Below are 19,746 nucleotides of genomic sequence, written 5' to 3' on the forward strand. Positions count from 1 at the left end.
GTGACTGTTTGGAATACTGAACTCTGAATCCCAAGGAAGCTGGAAGCTGCTCCTCTGACCACAGCACCCAATTGCTCTTATTCATTTTCCATGTCTTGTTGTTTTTGTGTTTTAATTGTTTTAGGCTTATGTTCATTCATTCAATAGTATTTATTGAGCGCTTACTATGTGCAGAGCACTGTACTAAGCGCTTGGGATGAACAAGTCGGCAACAGATAGAGACAGTCCCTGCCGTTTGACGGGCTTACAGTCTAATCGGGGGAGACGGACAGACAAGAACGATGGCACTAAACAGCGTCAAGGGGAAGAACATCTCATAAAAACCGATGGCAACTAAATAGAATCAAGGCGATGTACAATTCATTAACAAAATAAATAGGGTAACGAAAATATATACAGTTGAGCGGACGGGTACAGTGCTGTGGGGATGGGAAGGGAGAGGTGGAGGAGCAGAGGGAAAAGGGGAAAATGAGGCTTTAGCTGCGGAGAGGTAAAGGGGGGATGGCAGAGGAAGTAGAGGGAGAAGAGGAGCTCAGTCTGGGAAGGCCTCTTGGAGGAGGTGATTTTTAAGTAAGGTTTTGAAGAGGGAAAGAGAATCAGTTTGGCGGAGGTGAGGGGGGAGGGCGTTCCAGGACCGCGGGAGGACGTGACCCAGGGGTCGACGGCGGGATAGGCGAGACCGAGGGACGGCGAGGAGGTGGGCGGCAGAGGAGCGGAGCGTGCGGGGTGGGCGGTAGAAAGAGAGAAGGGAGGAGAGGTAGGAAGGGGCAAGGTGATGGAGAGCCTTGAAGCCTAGAGTGAGGAGTTTTTGTTTGGAGCGGAGGTCGATAGGCAACCACTGGAGTTGTTTAAGAAGGGGAGTGACATGCCCAGATCGTTTCTGCAGGAAGATGAGCCGGGCAGCGGAGTGAAGAATAGACCGGAGCGGGGCGAGAGAGGAGGAAGGGAGGTCAGAGAGAAGGCTGACACAGTAGTCTAGCCGGGATATAACGAGAGCCCGTAATAGTAAGGTGGCCGTTTGGGTGGAGAGGAAAGGGCGGATCTTGGCGATATTGTAGAGGTGAAACCGGCAGGTCTTGGTAACGGATAGGATGTGTGGGGTGAACGAGAGGGACGAGTCAAGGATGACACCGAGATTGCGGGCCCGAGAGACGGGAAGGATGGTCGTGCCATCCACGGTGATAGGGAAGTCTGGGAGAGGACCGGGCTTGGGAGGGAAGATGAGGAGCTCAGTCTTGCTCATGTTGAGTTTTAGGTGGCGGGCAGACATCCAGGTGGAGACGTCCCGGAGGCAGGAGGAGATGCGAGCCTGAAGGGAGGGGGAGAGGACAGGGGCGGAGATGTAGATCTGCGTGTCATCTGCGTAGAGATGGTAGTCAAAGCCGTGAGAGCGGATGAGTTCACCGAGGGAGTGAGTGTAAAGGGAGGGAGTATGTCTGTTCCCAGCCCCCTACCTCCCCTTTATTCTTCAAATAAAGAATTGGGGACCCTGGAATCTAATAATAATGTTGGTATTTGTTAAGCGTTTACTATGTGCAGAGTACTGTTCTAAGCGCTGGGGGAGATACAGGGTAATCAGGTTGTCCCACGTGAGGCTCACAGTCTTAATCCCCATTTTTACAGATGAGGTAACTGAGGCACAGAGAAGTTAAGTGACTTGCCCACAGTCACACAGCTGACAAGTGGCAGAGCTGGGATTTGAACCCAGAACCTCTGACTCCCAAGCCCGGGCTCTTTCCACTGAGCCACGCTGCTTCTCTTAATGCTCTATCTAATGCTCACCTGTGTTCCTTTTCCCAGTGCTTAGTGTAGCGCATATTACTCACTAGATGTTTAATAAACACCATTACACACATCAGTAAATATTGATGGTTATAAAATGCATCCCATTCTTCCATATTTACTAAAACCTCTTCGGAATTTTTTTTAGGAGAACTTCAAACTTGCTCGACCAAGGATGAATTCATTAGAAAATCCAGACTTCTGGAAAGGAGAAAAGAAAATCAATCTAGCCTTGAAGTGCAATGGGTTTCTCTCTCAAGATTTCCTCTTCGCCTCAGAAAAATGCAAAGGATGTTTCATACATGCACTAATGGATGGAGAGCACATTACAGGCAGACTGTCTTTTTAGCTGGTTTGGGTGTAGCATTCTTGTATACTCAGTTTTGATTATATCTTTACAGGATATGCCTACACTCAGGGAATTGGTGGTTCTCTAGTGTACTCATGGCTGTGTCTGCTGTCTCGGGCTTAATGGGCACAATTCTCTTTACTAAACTATGGAAGTGCTGTGGCCTAGCCGATACAGGAATCATACCCAGCTGCATCCATGTAAACTGTTAAATGTTTTGTGTGTTTTCAGTCTTTGCTCCTGGAAGTCCTTTTGACTTGGGACCTTTTCTGTTGGCATAAATAAGAACTCTTCCTTAAATCAGAAGACACAGCAGAAGACTCAGATCGTCAATTACCGTTTTCAAATAAACATCAATCAACCTATACTTCCGGACCCATCATCGATTCACTGGATCAGTGATACCATCCTGTTTGGTAGTGTGGAAAAGCAGAATACCCAGAATCTTACATCTCAATCACCTTGCTCTTCTTAGGAGTAATACTGGCAAGAATTGGTAAGCAATATATTAGCTGTGTCATGCGTTATGGTTTTACTTGATGGATAAGAAGTTGGTGTGCAAAGATCGAATCACACTGGTTCATTTTGAATAAAATGTATTTGTGGAATATGTTTAGTGCTTACTCTATATCAAGCACTGCCCTAAGCACTGAGGTAGATATAAGGTGATCCGTCAGTCCTTGTCCCATTTGTGGCTCACAGTCTAAATCGGAGGGAGAGCGGGTATTGAATCAGATGAGGAAACGGAGGCATGGAGAATTTAAGTGATCCACCCAAGGTCGCAGCAAGCATATGACAGAGCTGAGATTAGAACCCAGGTTGTCTGACTCCCAGGCCCATGCTCTTTCCACTATGCTACAGTGCTTCGGTCTAAGATGACTGGCATTATGTTAGCACCACTATTGCCCAATCATGACCGGAATTCTTGCCCCATTGCCAAGAAACACTACTCTCCACTCTCCTGGGCTGAGTTAATAATCCCTGCCCTGCTCAACCAACCCATGGGGCCCTCTCATGTGAACAGCCCAGGGAACCAAGGGTTGGGTGGGCCGCCACAAGCTTCCTAATGACCATCAGTGACTAGTCAAGTCCTGATACTGTGCTGTGCTACTGCATGAAATGTCTAAATGAGTTAGCTCCATAAATACAAACACTGCAAATTTCCTGAACACTGTGTCTGCCTCTCACAATTAAGGGAGCATTACTAGTACATGTTTTGCCCCCACAGAAAATAATTCAGAACTTGTAAAAAATAATCTATTTGAATAGGTCCCATGATGGATTAAAGCTAGTCCTAGAGATCTTAAAGTTGTAAAATGATAGTATTGGTATTTGGTATTTGTTAAGTGCTTACTACGTGCAGAGCACTGTTCTAAGCGCTGGGGTAAACACAGGGGAATCAGGTTGTCCCACGTGGGGCTCACAGTCTTCATCCCCATTTTACAGATGAGGGAACTGAGGCACAGAGAAGTGAAGTGACTTGCCCACAGTCACACAGCTGACAAGTGGCAGAGCTGGGATTCGAACTCATGAGCCCTGACTCCAAAGCCCGTGCTCTTTCCACTGCGCCACGCTGCTTCCCTAAAAGTAATAATAATAGTAATAATGTTGGTATTTGTTAAGTGCTTACTATGTGCCGAGCACTGTTCTAAGCACTGGGGTAGATACAGGGTAATCAGGTTGTCCCACGTGAGGCTCACAGTTAATCCCCATTTTACAGATGAGGTAACTGAGGCACAGAGAAGTTAAGTGACTTGCCCACAGTCACATAGCTGACAAATGGCAGAGTTGGGATTTGAACCCATGACCTCTGACTCCCAAGGCCAGGGCCTTTCCCCTGAGCCACGTATGTGAATGATCTGAAAATTAGAGAAACTTATATAACTGTAAAATTTAGAGACACAATTCAGTTCTTTGACAGGTGTACCTACTGTTCCTTCAGAAAAGGGGAGGGAAAGCACCTCTATGGGATTCATTCCAATCAATAAACAAAACTTCACTATACCTCTTTTCATTTATTAAGGCCTCATAACCCAGTTTAGTGGGACTGGAAAAATGAAATAGCCTTCAGAGTTTTATCGTGTGTAATTTAATTTTTTTCTAAATCTTGTAATATTCATGAGTATTTTCACCAGATGTGGGTTCAGTGAAGATAACTGGTCCCCTGGAATGCTCGTGAAAAATAATTTTAAAAATTCAATCTTAGCAGATACACTTAGCAGATAGGCCCAGTGTTCTACACAGAATAAGTGCTCAACAAATATTACCAATTGAAGTTAGACATGGCACACTAGGTTAAATCATTTGCCCATCCAGCCTAGTGTTCAGTCTCCAAAGAACTCTTGAATGAAGGGTGTAAGAGTTGCCTTCATGGACAACCATTCTCATAGTAGGGGAATATGGCTTTTCACATCCCTAAATGTTTCACATCCTTAATAACCTACGGAGTTACTAGAACTATTGCATTGGCTGAGGATGGAAAGAGTAAGGAGAGGTAATTTTGTTTAGAGGTCAATTTTTTGCTCCTCTGCTCTTTACTCCCCACCCTGACCCTCACCTTTTGTTCTTTTCCCTTGTTTCTCCATGTTCATTCATTCATTCAATCATTTATTGAGCACTATGTGCTGAGCCCTGTACTATACTAAGTACTTGGGACAGTAGAGTACAACAATAAACAGACATGTACCCTGCCCACAGCGAGCTTACAATCTAGGGAGGGGAGACAGACATGGCTTAGTGGAAAGAGCATGGTCCTGAGAGTCAAAAGGTCTTGGGTTCTAATTCTGGCTCCGCCACTTGTCAGCCGTGGGACTTTGTAAATCACTTAACTTTTCTGTGCCTCAGTTATATCATCTGTAAAATGGGGATTAAGACTGTGAGCTCCATGTGGAACAACCTGATTACCATGTTATCTACCCCAGTGCTTAGAACAGTGCTTGGCACATAGTAAGCGCTGAACAAATGCCATCATCATCATCATCATTATTATTATTATCAATACAAAAAAATTACAGATATGTACATAAGTGCTTTGGGGCTGGGAGCTGGGATGAACAAAGGGAGCAAGTCAGGGTGAGGCAGAAGGGAGTGGGAGTAGAGGAAAGGAAGGGCTTAGTCTAGGAAGACCTCTTGGAGGAGATGGGCTTTCAGGAAGGCTGTGAAGCAGGGGGAGAGTAATTGTCGAATTTGAGGAGGGAGGGCATTCCAGGCCAGAGGCAAGATGAGAGCTAGGTATCTCCCGTGGCTCAGTGGAATGATCCCGGGCTTGGGAGTCAGAGGTCATGGGTTCAAACCCCGGCTCTGCCACTTGTCAGCTGTGTGACTGTGGGCAAGTCACTTCACTTCTCTGGGTCTCAGTTACCTCATCTGTAAAATGGGGATTAAGACTGTGAGCCCCATGTGGGACAACCTGATTCCCCTGTGTCTCCCCCAGCACTTAGAACAGTGCTCTGCACATAGTAAGCGCTTAACAAATACCAACCAACATAATAATAATAATAATAATAATAATGATGGTATTTGTTAAGCGCTTACTATGTGCCAAGCACTGTTCTAAACGCTGGGGTAGATACAAGGTCATCAGGTTGTCCCATGTGGAGCTCACAGTCTTTGTCCCTATTTTACAGATGAGGTAACTGAGACACAGAGAAGTTAAGTGACTTGCCCATGGTCACACAGCTGACACATGGCGGAGACGGGATTAGAACCCACGACCTCTAACTCCCAAGCCCGTGCTCTATGAGAGACCAAGGCACAGTGAGGTTAGCATTAGAGGAGTGAAGTGTGCATTTAGGCCCTCCCCTTTTCACCTGAAGGGAAGGATAGGCACATTGGAAAAGAAATAATCAACTTTTTAAAAAATGTCATTTGTTAACCACTTACTCTGTGCCAGGCATTGTACTAAGTGCTGTGGTAGATACAAGTTGATCAGGTTGGACACAATCCCTATCCCATTAGAGTTTACAGTCTTAATCCGCATTTTACAGATGAGGTAACTAAGGCCCAGAGAAGAGGAGTGACTTGCCCAAGGTTACACAGCAGACAAGTGGTGGAATCAGGATTAGAACCCAAGTCCTTCTGACTTCTAGACTCGTGCTCTATCCACCACTTATTGGATGGTGCGAAGCACTGTACCCAACACTTGGGAAAGTTCAAGGAGTTTACAATCTAATAGGGGAAATTCAGTAACAAACAGCACAAAAATAACAACAACAAAAAGAAAAGCACTGGTACACTGATGCCAGGATTGAGGGTGGGGGAAAGTGTTTGTTCTTCTTTCTCCTCCAGTCTGGACGGGCCTCGTTGGAATCGGTCACGACCTCCCCAATCGAGGGTCAAAGGGCTGTGTCCGGTGGGAAGGACGGAGGGAGATGCTGCCCCTCCCACCCTTGACCCAGGCGCTAGGAAATTACAATGCTGCAGCCAGTTTCCTGCCATCCCACACCCATGGAAAATTACTGTCTTGCTTTTCGATATCTGCCCAAACCGTTCTTTGTATATTCACTTCTATTTTTAAAACTGTCTATGCATAGGCTTTTGGTCCTTTGACCTGACGGTGGAGAACATTCCAGGAGAATGTTACGTTCCAGAATCGGAACGTGGAACAGTGAACAGAGTGCAGAGTTCTATGAACTACTTGATGGATCTTGTCCATTTCATACTGGTAATCCTTGCCCCTCAGTCTCAAAAGTTTGGTCTTCTAGTGTTCATTCCCATTTTGTTTGTAACAGTTGGGCATACGGTGAATTTTTTTTATGCAAGAAAACATAAAACCAGAAAAACGTCTCTACAGAAAAAGGAAAAACATAGTGGAGCCTCTTTAAACTGAGCAGTACACAGCTCTTCCTTTCCCAAAACTTCCACTGGAATCCTGAGAGATTTTTATCCACATTTTAAGCACATTTAAAATTTCAACTTTTTTTCCCACTATGGATTAGTGATTGCTTGCTACTGCAATTTGAAAGATTAACTTAAATATGTGTCCGACTAAGAGCTCTTTTTATGACAGGTTACTTCTACAACTCAACCTCAGGGTAAATGTCAACAGGGTCCTATATCATTTTAGAACAGAAGTTTTCTCCTTGGAAGATAAAAGAATTTGAATGTGAAAAATATTGCAGAGGATTCTTTAGCAGCCAATCTATTAAAATACTCGGGCCACTTATTGTTAGGCTTTGGAGAGTTCTTTGGAAAGAATGACAAGATTTATAGATTCTGTTGCAAATGCCCCCAAATACCATAGTCCCCACTTATATATTACAAATGATAGCTTGAAGATCAAGGTAATCTTTTAAGATGTCCTCCAGTCCAATGTCTGGATAAGTAAAACTGCATCAAGCCTCAACTACCATCCCAATACTAATTTTTAGTTCATTATTGTAGCAGATTTTTGGATTAGATGCTCAGTGCAGATAGTTTGAATGAAATCTATTTTTCCCTTTGTGGTAAAAGCTTACTTGCAATGAGAAAGCATTCTCCTTTTGGACAACTGCATTCCTTTCCAATTTTTAAAAAATTTTAAATAACCCCAACTTCCTTATCACCAAATCAGTTTAAATATCTGATGAGTGAAACTGGTCTACACTCTATGGGGAATAATCATTTCTCAAACATTGTATTAGAAGTTAAAAATGTGCTCTTTAAAAAAAAACACTATCTGCAACTTTTATTGTTCAAACAACTACCATGATGCACGAACAAGCTTCTGAAATGTTAAACCTTGCACATGAATAACAAATCTTTATAAGTAAGAAAAGTGTTAGCTTTTCCTTTACAGTTGATTGTAATTTTTAAAATTAATACTAGGTGTCCTTCGTTTGTGACATTTCAAGTTATGACAGTGTGGTTATGTTTCTAAATTTACAATCTACTCCAACTTTACAGTACATCACCCTTCTACCCTTCTTTATGCACTAGCTGTGGGAACACGGGGAGACTCATGAAAGCCATGGGGAAACAGTTTTAAAAGCTATGATGGAGACAGAAAATAGAGGCAAAAGTTTAAAGAGGGCAGATGGCGAGAGAGTTGACATGTCCATTTTACTTCGGGTGAAGTAAAAAGTGGGTTACCCTGCCATGGAATTTCTCTGACTAATAGCATTAATGATTCATAGGCTGAAGAGAACAAACGTTAAATGGGAGGGTGAGACGGTTAGCTGTGGCCCAAGTGATGAGTGTGACTAGATGAGCAGGGGGAGATGAAGACACATAGGCAGATCAGGGTCAGTTGGAAGAGCAATGAAGTTTATAGTTGGGGGTTATGATTTGAACAGGTAGTAACCTGAGCAGGTAAATGATACAATCGATAAACATCTGATAAAGATAATTCTTGTTACCATGTGAGCAATAAACAGGAGCAGAGGAGAAGCGAGAGGCTGGAAGGCCAAAGAGCTTGTTGTAGTAATCCAGAAGACAGGGGACCAAAGCCTTATTTAGGATGGTGACTGGGGTGATGGAGAGGAAATAGCAGACCTATGAAATATAATCAGTCAATAGTATTTATTGAGCATTTACAGAGTGCTTGGGAAAATTCAATGCGGTAGAGTTGACAGACACCATCCCCGCCCACAAGGCTTACAGAAAGGAGAAATAGTAGACTATAAGGACATGTACATATGGGCTGGGTGGCTGGAATGAGTATCAAAATACTTAAGGGATACATGACCCTACTACCCTTCCTTTCCAAAATCTTAGAACGAGTCGTCTACAATCGATGCCTAGAATTCCTTAACTCCCATTCTCTCCTAGACCCCCTCCAATCTGGCTTCCGTCCCCTCCACTCTACCGAGACTGCTCTCTCCAAGGTCACCCATGACCTCCTTCTTGCCAAATCCAATGGCTCCTACTCCATTCTGATCCTCCTTGACCTCTCTGCTGCCTTTGACACTGTCGACCATCCCCTCCTCCTCCATACCTTATCTCACCTTGGCTTCACGGACTCTGTCCTCTCCTGGTTCTCCTCTTACCTCTCTGGCCGATCATTCTCGGTCTCCTACGCTGGAGCCTCCTCCCCCTCCCATCCTTTAACTGTTGGAGTTCCTCAAGGGTCAGTTCTTGGCCCTCTTCTGTTCTCCATTTACACGCACTCCCTCGGTGAACTCATCCGCTCTCACGGCTTTGACTACCATCTCTACGCAGATGACACGCAGATCTACATCTCCGCCCCTGTCCTCTCCCCCTCCCTTCAGGCTCGCATCTCCTCCTGCCTCCGGGACGTCTCCACCTGGATGTCGGCCCGCCACCTAAAACTCAACATGAGCAAGACTGAGCTCCTCATCTTCCCTCCCAAGCCCGGTCCGCTCCCAGACTTCTCCATCACCGTGGATGGCACGACCATCCTTCCCGTCCCGCAGGCCCGCAATCTCGGTGTCATCCTTGACTCGTCCCTCTCGTTCACCCCACACATCCTATCCGTTACCAAGACCTGCCGGTTTCACCTCTACAATATCGCCAAGATCCGCCCTTTCCTCTCCACCCAGACGGCTACCTTACTATTACGGGCTCTCGTTATATCCCGGCTAGACTACTGTGTCAGCCTTCTCTCTGACCTCCCTTCCTCCTCTCTCGCCCCGCTCCGGTCTATTCTTCACTCCGCTGCCCGGCTCATCTTCCTGCAGAGACGATCTGGGCATGTCACTCCCCTTCTTAAACAACTCCAGTGGTTGCCTATCGACCTCCGCTCCAAACAAAAACTCCTCACTCTAGGCTTCAAGGCTCTCCATCACCTTGCCCCTTCCTACCTCTCCTCCCTTCTCTCTTTCTACCGCCCACCCCGCACGCTCCGCTCCTCTGCCGCCCACCTCCTCGCCGTCCCTCGGTCTCGCCTATCCCGCCGTCGACCCCTGGGTCACGTCCTTCCGCGGTCCTGGAACGCCCTCCCTCCTCACCTCCGCCAAACTGATTCTCTTTCCCTCTTCAAAACCTTACTTAAAAATCACCTCCTCCAAGAGGCCTTCCCAGACTGAGCTCCTCTTCCCCCTCTACTCCCTCTGCCATCCCCCCTTTACCTCTCCGCAGCTAAAGCCTCATTTTCCCCTTTTCCCTCTGCTCCTCCACCTCTCCCTTCCCATCCCCACAGCACTGTACCCGTCCGCTCAACTGTATATATTTTCGTTACCCTATTTATTTTGTTAATGAATTGTACATCGCCTTGATTCTATTTAGTTGCCATTGTTTTTACGAGATGTTCTTCCCCTTGACGCTGTTTAGTGCCATTGTTCTTGTCTGTCCGTCTCCCCCGATTAGACTGTAAGCCCGTCAAACGGCAGGGACTGTCTCTATCTGTTGCCGACTTGTTCATCCCAAGTGCTTAGTACAGTGCTCTGCACATAGTAAGCGCTCAATAAATACTATTGAATGAATGAATGACCAAGTGCACAGTCAATGTACGGGGGGAGGGTGAGTAGGAGAAATGAGGGTTTCAGTCAGAGAGAGCCTCTTGGAGGAAATGTAATTTTAGGAGGGTTTTGAAGGTGGAGAGAGTGGTGGTCTGTCAGATATGAAGAGGGAAGAAGTTCCAGGCCTGAGGGAGGACGTGGACAAGGGGTCGGTGGTGAGATGGAAGTATGTTGCACAGACCGACATTAGAGAACTGAAATGTGTGGGATACACTGTGGTAGGAGTTCAGCGAGGTAAGGGTAAGAGGGAAATAGCCGTTTCTCCTTTGTGCTATGATTTGTTGCTAGAATAACTAAAGCAACAGTGGGAAACTCGTGTACACTAATTTCTGGGTATAAATACAGTTATGCTCTCATAGAAGAATGATTATGGCATTTATTAAGCATCTACTATGTGCAAAGCGCCTCAGAAGATGATCAGATTGAACCCAGTTCCTGTCCCAAGTGAGGCTCAGTCTAATCCAGCAGCCATAACCCAGTCTAGTTAGGCAGTTATTCTAGTTCTAGATATTGTATTACATGCTCAGTAGTGCTTGGTATGGTGCTCTGCCCAGAGTGAGCGCTCAATAAATGCCACTGATTGATTGCTAGGCAGTCCTCAGGAGATTCTGGGCTTTCAAAGGGTAAATACCAAATGAATCCTACTGTATTTTCAGGATTAGGTTGTCCTGCAGATAGAGATATGGAACTACTGACAACCCATGACAATTCTTCCCAGGTTCATTAGTAAGGATGAATCTCCTCAACCCCACAGCATTCAGGTGCTGTACTCGTCCGCTCAACTGTATATATTTTCGTTACCCTATTTATTTTGTTAATGGATTGTACATCGCCTTGATTCTATTTAGTTGCCATTGTTTTTACGAGATGTTCTTCCCCTTGACGCTGTTTAGTGCCATTGTTCTTGTCTGTCCGTCTCCCCCGATTAGACTGTAAGCCCGTCAAACGGCAGGGACTGTCTCTATCTGTTGCCGACTTGTTCATCCCAAGCGCTTAGTACAGTGCTCTGCACATAGTAAGCGCTCAATAAATACTATTGAATGAATGAATGAAAGGTGCACATTTATAAATTAGGCATCATTTATTCATATTAATGTCTGTCACCCCCTCTAGATTCTAAGCTCGTTGTGGGCGGGGAATGTTATCTACCAACTCTGTTGTACTCTCCCAAACGCTCAGTACAGTGCTCTGCACACAGAAAGTGCTCAATAAATATCGATGAAATTCATTCAATAGTATTTATTGAGTGCTTACTATGTGCAGAGCACTGTACTAAGCGCTTGGAATGTACAATTCGGCAATGAAATATCACTGATGTTGACCAGAGCTGACAGTGAGAAACAACAGCCAGGGCTTGGCAAGACATTGCTTCCGGAGGTGAAAGAACAATCAAAGATAAGATTACTGTTTACAAGAAGAGAGAAAGGAGCCATAATGGTCTGCTAGGAAATCAGCATTTTATTGCACTAATTAGTACTTTAGCTGATAAACTCCAACTTGAGTAAGTCAGAAACATACTTCCGAAGACCAGTATGGATCATTTGGCTGCTTTGATTTATCTTTAAGAATATATATCACCAGATCCACCAGAATCCTATTCCCTACCAGAGAAGAGGAGGTTTGTTTGGCTCAGTGGAAAGAGCCCGGGCTTGGGAGTCAGAGTTCATGGGTTCGAATCCCGGCTCTGCTACTCGTCAGCTGTGACTGTGGGCAAGTCTCTTAACTTCTCTGTGCCTCAGTTCCCTCATCTGTAAAATGGGGATTAACTGTGAGCCTCACATGGGACAACCTGATTACCCTGTATCTACACCAGCGCTTAGAACAGTGCTCTGCACATAGTAAGCGCTTAACAAATACCAACATTATTATTATTATTTTAAAAGGATCATTAACAAATTGCCCTAATTCTATAAGCAGCCTGCCCTAGTGGATAAAGCATGGGCCTGGGAGTCACAAGGTCATGGATTCCAATCCTGGCTCTGCCACTTGTCTGTTGTGTGACTTTGGGCACGTCACTTCACTTCTCTGTGCCTCAGTTTCCTCATCTGTAAAATGGGAATTGAGACTGTGAGCCCCATGTGGGACAGGGACTGTGTCCAACCTGATTTGCTTTATCCACCCCAGCATTCATTCATTCATTCAATCGTATTTACTGAGCAATTACTATGTGCACAGCACTGTACTAAGCGCTTGCACTTAGTACAGTGCCTGGCACATAGTAAGCACTTAAATGCCATAATAATAATTATTAAATATCATAAATTGTAATCCATCATGCCTTCGGTTTTAGAACTTTTTATGAAAACATGACAGTTTACAGTACATTTCTACATTTATTCTCTCCAAATAGAATGGAAAGATACATACACTTACAATTTACTAATGACATGCTACAACTACACCAAAATTCCAAAAAGCATAAAAGCAAATATGACCCTAATGCTCTTTTCATTGTCATTCATCACTTCTCCTTTAGGAAGAAGCCCTTCTAAGACAATTACCAGTTAAGTTTCTAGTTTGCTTCATTATTATCCAAGATTTTTTCACTCTGCTTAAATATTTTAAAGGAGGAATCCATACAACTGCGTGGCCTAGTGGAATTCTAATCCTGGCTCCATATCTGCTGTGTGAACATGAGCAAGTCCCTTAACTTCCCTGTGCTTGTTTCCTCATCTGGCAAATGGGGATTAAGATTGTGACCCTCATATGGGACAGGGACTAGTTTGCATCTACCCCAGTGCTTAGTACAGTGCCTGGCACATAGGTAAGCACTTACCATTAAAAAAAATAATAAAAACTACCATAAGGGATTTTCATGATGCCTAATAACAAAGACTGCTAGACTCCTTACATATGGCATTCCAACAAACCCTAGGGCATTTTCAAATGGTTCCGAGCTCATTCAGTGAGACAAACAGAGGCCCAGAATGTTCCCAGGATCCTGCTCAGTGACAAGCTTCTGATGCTATCTGTGCAGATAGCATCAGAAGCTTTCTTGGGTGATGTGGTCCTGTAGGTTTTCATAGAAAGACAAGTCTGTTCTAGAATTTCGACTTTTCCCAAAGCAGATCTGAACCCACAGAAGTCTTGAAGACTGCAGGCGGACAAAGTAGCTTCCAAATGTAGGCTGTAAGCTTTCTGTAAGCAGGGAACTCTACTCTCCCAAGCACTTATTAGAGTGCTCTGCACACAGTAAGAACGCACTAAATACCACTGTTTATTCCAGTAGAAAAATCACTTGTGCATCCCATGGGCACTTTAATGTTTTTTTGCCCTCTTCCCTAATACGGTCTCAATTACATTTATGGAGACTACAGCACATATAATTGAGAGAACAATCCATTTTCCATTTCTTATCCACAGCTTGCAGTGGAAAAAGAAAGGATCCTTTCACATCACTCTCCTGTGTATCACTTTTATTTTAGACATTTCCTGACAGGTTTATCAGGAAATCCCTGGGGCTAAGGTTTTAAATAAAAGTAGGAGACTTGTGGCATCTCAGCGAAGGAGCCATTAAACTCTAAGAGATGATTCTTTTTTCAGATTCTTATGGCCAAGCCACATGGCAGGGGCCGTGTGTGCAGATTAGAATCCTGACATCTCCATCCTTCCTTCCCACCTTCCAGTCGCGGAGTCTGCCCTTCAATTCTGGAATGATGTCTGGTGCAGCTTCCTGGCCCCCTGTCCAAGGTGGTAACACTTTGCCTGGTCTGACGCGCGGGGCTGACTTTAAGAGACACCCAGCCAAGTTTCTCCTCATTCTCCTAGGACACCTCAAAGCTGCCATTACCGATAGTTTGAGCGTACCATGGTCTGTAGCGGGCAATCCTTTTCCTAAATGTTGGACAAGCTCCTTTTGGGCAGGGATCATCTATACTCACTCTTGTATTGCATTGCCCAGAGCACTTAGCACAGTGCCCAGCCCACAGTAAATACCACTGGTTGATTGGCAAGGGAAAGGGTAAGGAGACTTGAGATGGAGAACTGCAGTAAGGTGGGCGGTGGAGCAGAGTGAATTCTTCAAATCAGTATAGATTAGTGATATTGGCACCCTGCCACATACAAATAATTACAGTATTTAAGTGTTTACTATGTGTCATGCACTGTCCTAAGTGCTGGGGTGGATATAATTTTACTTTCCAAATTTCCGCAGTAAGCGCTCAATAAATACGATTGAATGAATATAAGCAAATCGGGTTGGACAGTCCCTTGTCCCACATAGGGCTCGCAGATTCAATCTCCATTTTACAGATGAGGTAACTGATGCAAAGTGAAGTGACTTGCCCAAGGTCACACAGCAGACAAGTGGCAGAGCCAAGATTAGAACCCATGACCTTTTGAGTCCCAGGTCTGTGCTCTATCCAGTACGCCATGATGCTTCTCTAGAGATCGGCAATACACCCCAAAGATGTGTGATGACCACAAAGCAACTAATGTTGAAACAGGCCCTAGTATAAAGGAAAATACAAATACTGGAAATGTTTCAGTACCATAGTACACGTACCAATCTAATCTGGAAGATGCTTCTGGTTTACTGATGCTTCCCTCACTTCTGATAAAACAGTTTTTAAACACCACACAGGAATAAAACTGGTAAGGTATGGCGTTACAAGGTAATTCACCAAAGTTGTGTAGACTACTGCTATCATTTGCTATAAGCTAAAATTCACCTTTCCTGAAAATGAGACGGCAGTATCTTCAATGTGTTTAGGACTTTTTGAACATCCTGTATGTTGCCCAAGAGAAATCTTAATATCAACTAGTTTATGAACTGATGAATTTGAATAAGGTTACTGAAATTCTTTCAATCTTAAGAATGTGAAAATATGACACCACTAATGCTAGGAATAAAACCCCATGGTTACAAATTTAGTGCAGGCAACAATATAGTTTTTGCAGGCCGATGAAAGCGTGAACCAAAGTCCACGGCACTCTGCGCCCCTTGCAGCAAAGCGCACTGGGCCTTAAAGCATCTGGTGAACAGGAGTCAGAGCTGCTCCCAAGACCTCATGGAAGTGAAGCTTGGGTAACCCCAAGGGTTGAGTTGGGCAGAAACAACAAAAATAATAATGTTAATAATGTTGGTATTTGTTAAGCGCTTACTATGTGCCGAGCACTGTTCTAAGCGCTGGGGTAAACACAGGGGAATCAGGTTGTCCCACGTGGGGCTCACACTTAATCCCCATTTTACAGATGAGGGAACTGAGGCACAGAGAAGTTAAGTGACTTGCCCACAGTCACACAGCTGACAAGTGGCAGAGCTGGGATTCGAACTCATGAGCCCTGACTCCAAAGCCCGTGCTCTTTCTACTGCGCCACGCTGCTTCTCTAAAGCAAAGGGTACAAACAAAAAGGGTACAAGTCCAAACCTGAGCAGGTTTGGACTTAGGGAGGCTGGCACTTTCACCAGTGCTGACTGGCTATTGGGTTCAATTGATCAGGGGGATTTATTGTGCACTTACTGTGTGCAGAGCACTGTATTAAAGCACTTGGGAGAGTATAAATAATACAAGAGTTGGTAGACATGTCCCCTGCCCATAAGAAGCTTACAGCCTAGAGGGGCAGACAGTCATTATAAAATAAATTATGGATATCTATTTAAGTGCTATGGGGTGAAAATCAAGTGCTTAAAGGGTAAGGATCTAGGTGCATTAGGTGACACTGAAGGGAAAAAGGATATGAGGGCTTAGCTCAAACTCTCTTCTATACAGGGGGCCCTGTGACACACCTGCCCGTATATATGGATGCAAGGCTTAAGATGCTTACCGATTCCTAATTTAATAGCCCACGGGTCACTGCTTTAAAAAAATCAGATCTTATAATACTGGCAAAGCAGGTAATCAGCTCCTACAGTGCTCTAGGGTGACCAAAGCCCTAAAACATGATTACCAAGAGAAAGTAATTCGTGTGCACGTGACCGATAATTTTATTCGAAACAAAAGAACTCCAGCATTTGTAAGTTTTGATAACGAAATCATTTTATTAGAAACAATACACTTAGCAGTTACAAGATTTTATGCTAATCTAATGTATGTATTTAAAAGAGTCCTACTTTAACCATAAATGATCAAACGCCAACGATAAACATGCATCCAAAGCCAAAATAAGTCTCGAGAGATTAAGTATATTTTGTACTAGCAATTAAATACTTCTAAAAACCAAATGCTTCCTTTTACTGTGGAAATAGAGCTCTCAGGAGCTCTATCAAGATTCTTAGAGAAGCTCAAAAAATACCTCAGAGATTCACTTGCATTTGATCAGGAAAATTTATTTTTAATACATTTTCTAAAAGGCCTGTTAAAAGTGATTATGAAAACAACTAGCACTCTTCCAGTGAATGGCAATTTGCTGAGTATTGTGAATGTAAAAGTAGTTACTTGGTTTTAATTTTTGTGCTACTACTGCAAGATACTTTAGATGCACGAGAAAAGAAAGCAGAACCTTTTTGTTTTTCATGACTGTGAAAGTGGAATAGAAAAAGCAATGTGAATCTACCACACAGGAAGTTGGGGGATTGGATAAGGCATGACATATAGCATTGGTCAATATGAAAGAAGCTAATGAACATTCCAGGAAGCCTCAGAATCTAGAATTCCAACTATGACTATTCTTTCAGAATTTTATTAGATTGCTTATTTTGAAGGAGACTTGTGTTTGTTTTAATCTAGGAGGAAGAATTTGAGCAATCTCTTCTCATCAAAATACCTTATCCGCTGTCAAGTGATTTAAAAAAATAATCTTCTTTACAACTCAAGGGGCCAACCCTAGAAAGAACACAATACTGCATTAGCCAGAGATAAAGGTTAAATTATAAGCCATAAAAATGTACTTCAAGAGTAATAAATACCAGCATCACATCTGAAGTTTGCACTTCAATCATACTGATTAAGCACATATTGTGTGCAGAGCACTGAACTATGGAAAGAACAACAGTGTTGGTAGGCATATTCTCTGACCATACTTCTTTGTTTAATCCTATGCCTATGATGAACAGGTATTTAACCCCCATTTTAAAGATAAGGAAAATGAGGCAGGGACCTTAACTGTCTTGTCCAAGGACACATACGAGGTAAGCAGTACCTCCCCTCTCTAAACAGTAAGCTCCTTTTGGGCATTTCTATCAACTCTGTTATATTCCACTCTCCCATTAGTACAGTGGTCTGCACACAATGTACTCTCAATAAATATGAATGAATGACTGAGTCTACTTAGGGCTCCAGCTGGTCTAGAATTTTATAAGGCCAACATAAAAATATATGTAAATATATCTTTGGCCTCAGCTAAATCCTTTAACCCATCAGAGCACATTACTGAGATATGCCCAATCAGATTATGATTTTCATCCTCGGCCAACACTCTATTCAATTCAACATAAACTGAATTCTGGTGATTCTTACCTTCCAAAATAAAATCAACATGTGCATATTTCCAAAGATGAATCTGCAAAATAAACAGTAAGCATTATTTTTTTTGGGACACAGTAATTCAATTAATCACACAATGAAATATATGTACATATATTTTTGGCCTCAGCTAAATCCTTTAACCCATCAGAGCATATTAGTGAGATATGCCCAATCAGATTATGATTTTCATCCTCGGTCAACACTCTATTCAATTCAACATAAACTGAATTCTGGTGATTCTTACCTTCCAAAATAAAAATCAACATGTGCATATTTCCAAAGGTGAACCTGCAAAAGTAAACGGTAAGCATTATTTTTTTGTGACACACTGATTCAGTGAATCACACAATGATGCTTAAAGGTAACTTTCAGGGAAAATAACTCTTGAGGGATGGATCTGAGAGGAATTATATGCGTGCTCTCCAGCCATTTTTGTCCCTGGAGTGCATGGGAGATGTGGCAGGAAGTGAATCCTGGCCCCTGAACCCTTCCCCAGGGTCAGAAAACAGATTGCCCCCAATTTGCCATACTACAGATGGTGGAGCAGTTTAAGTTTACTGTATTCTGGCATTTCCTCTATAATACCGAAACCGTGCCAAGAAAAAACATACCTTTTAAACCAGAAAGTTTGTAAAAATCCACTCTGCTGTCTTACAAGCAGTTTCTCTAAGTTAATTAAGATGAGGCATTTAACAAAGATGATTTACAGTAGTAGACAAACAATTTACAGTAGGAATTCCTCAAGTAAATCCTATTTATTTATTCTCAAGATTGCCTTCAGCTTTTCTGAGTAATCCTCAACTAGTTTCTTGTATCTACGGGTTAAAGCTCTTGTTTAATCACCTAAACCCTTCATTATTTCCCGGCAGGCTGGATTCCCAAAAGTGCTTTGCTTTTACATGAATCTTACACAACAAAGAGAGTAGGAGTCTTGAGACCTCCATTTTGCATGCTCGTTAAAATTCACGGGCTTCGAGTATATTTTCACATGTTCCTTGGAGTTGAAAGTTGTATGCTCTGGAGCTTCTGGGTATCAAGATCTTCTTGGCACCTAGGATCTTTCAGCAATTTCTCTATAAATGATCTTGGCTGAAGCACAATGAATGCTACCACACCACTAAATTCCTATTAATTAGTCCACGTCATTAGAGTTTTATCTGTATTTGCTCCCGGTTCAGATTTACAAAGCTTCGATCAATTATTAATCTCTACATGAATAATTGTAGAGAAGGGAACTTGATCATTTCCCAGCCCTTTTTAAAATCAAGAGTGATTTAAAAAGAAAAACAGGAAACAGCAAAGGGTCAAGGGAAACCGTTTCACATGTCCAAGCAGTAAGTGTGTGTGCGGGGCAGGGGAGGAAATTTAGCCCAGTAGTTATTTATAATAACTGTGCCATAACACCTTCATTTGTGAGAATCTATGAACTCATGAGCTACATGATTTCATCCCTCTAGGTGGTAGGTTAGGGAAGAGCTGGAATGGAGAAGCTGAGGCACTGGATGGCCGGACTGGGCCTAAATCCAGCTCATTTTATAATTATAATTGTATTTGTTAAATGTTTACTATGTGCCAGGCATTGTACTAAGCGCTGGGGTGGATACAACCAAATCGGGTTGGACACAGTCCCTATCCCACGTGGGGCTCTCAAATCTTAGTCGCCAGAGAAGCAGCATGGCTTAGTGGAAAGAGCCTGGGTTTGGGAGTCAGAGGTCATGAGTTCGAATCCCAGCTCTGCCACTTGTCAGCTATGTGACTGTGGGCAAGTCACTTCACTTCTCTGTGCCTCAGTTACCTCATCTGTAAAATGGGG

At 43.4% G+C, this 19,746-nt stretch overlaps 1 protein-coding gene, 1 long non-coding RNA gene and 2 other non-coding genes across 4 annotated transcripts in view; 1 reads left to right on the forward strand and 3 right to left on the reverse strand.

Moving 5' to 3' along the window:
• The window catches only part of LOC100083237 (solute carrier family 40 member 1-like), a 30,172-nt gene extending 22,125 nt beyond the window's left edge, over positions 1 to 8,047 (forward strand). Inside the window, exons 9-10 of the mRNA XM_029071408.1 lie at positions 6,664 to 6,794; positions 7,937 to 8,047. Coding sequence (XP_028927241.1) covers positions 6,664 to 6,794; positions 7,937 to 8,047 — 242 coding nt within the window. The remainder of the gene's footprint in view (positions 1 to 6,663; positions 6,795 to 7,936) is intronic.
• An 8,479-nt stretch (positions 8,048 to 16,526) lies between these two features.
• Positions 16,527 to 19,470, reverse strand: LOC120638563. Its single transcript, XR_005660272.1, has 3 exons — positions 18,178 to 19,470; positions 17,925 to 17,967; positions 16,527 to 17,291 (listed from the first exon to the last, which is right to left on the reverse strand). It is a non-coding gene; the product is annotated as an uncharacterized LOC120638563 (long non-coding RNA).
• Positions 17,799 to 17,879, reverse strand: LOC114814107. The gene has a single exon (XR_003761849.1). It is a non-coding gene; the product is annotated as a small nucleolar RNA SNORD93 (small nucleolar RNA).
• On the reverse strand, positions 18,112 to 18,198 carry MIR1370 (microRNA mir-1370). Its single transcript, NR_034765.1, has one exon. It is a non-coding gene; the product is annotated as a microRNA mir-1370 (primary transcript).
• Positions 19,471 to 19,746: the final 276 nt, after the last annotated feature.

The sequence above is a fragment of the Ornithorhynchus anatinus genome, chromosome 8 (genome assembly GCF_004115215.2).
Source record: "Ornithorhynchus anatinus isolate Pmale09 chromosome 8, mOrnAna1.pri.v4, whole genome shotgun sequence".
Classification (NCBI taxonomy): domain Eukaryota; kingdom Metazoa; phylum Chordata; class Mammalia; order Monotremata; family Ornithorhynchidae; genus Ornithorhynchus; species Ornithorhynchus anatinus.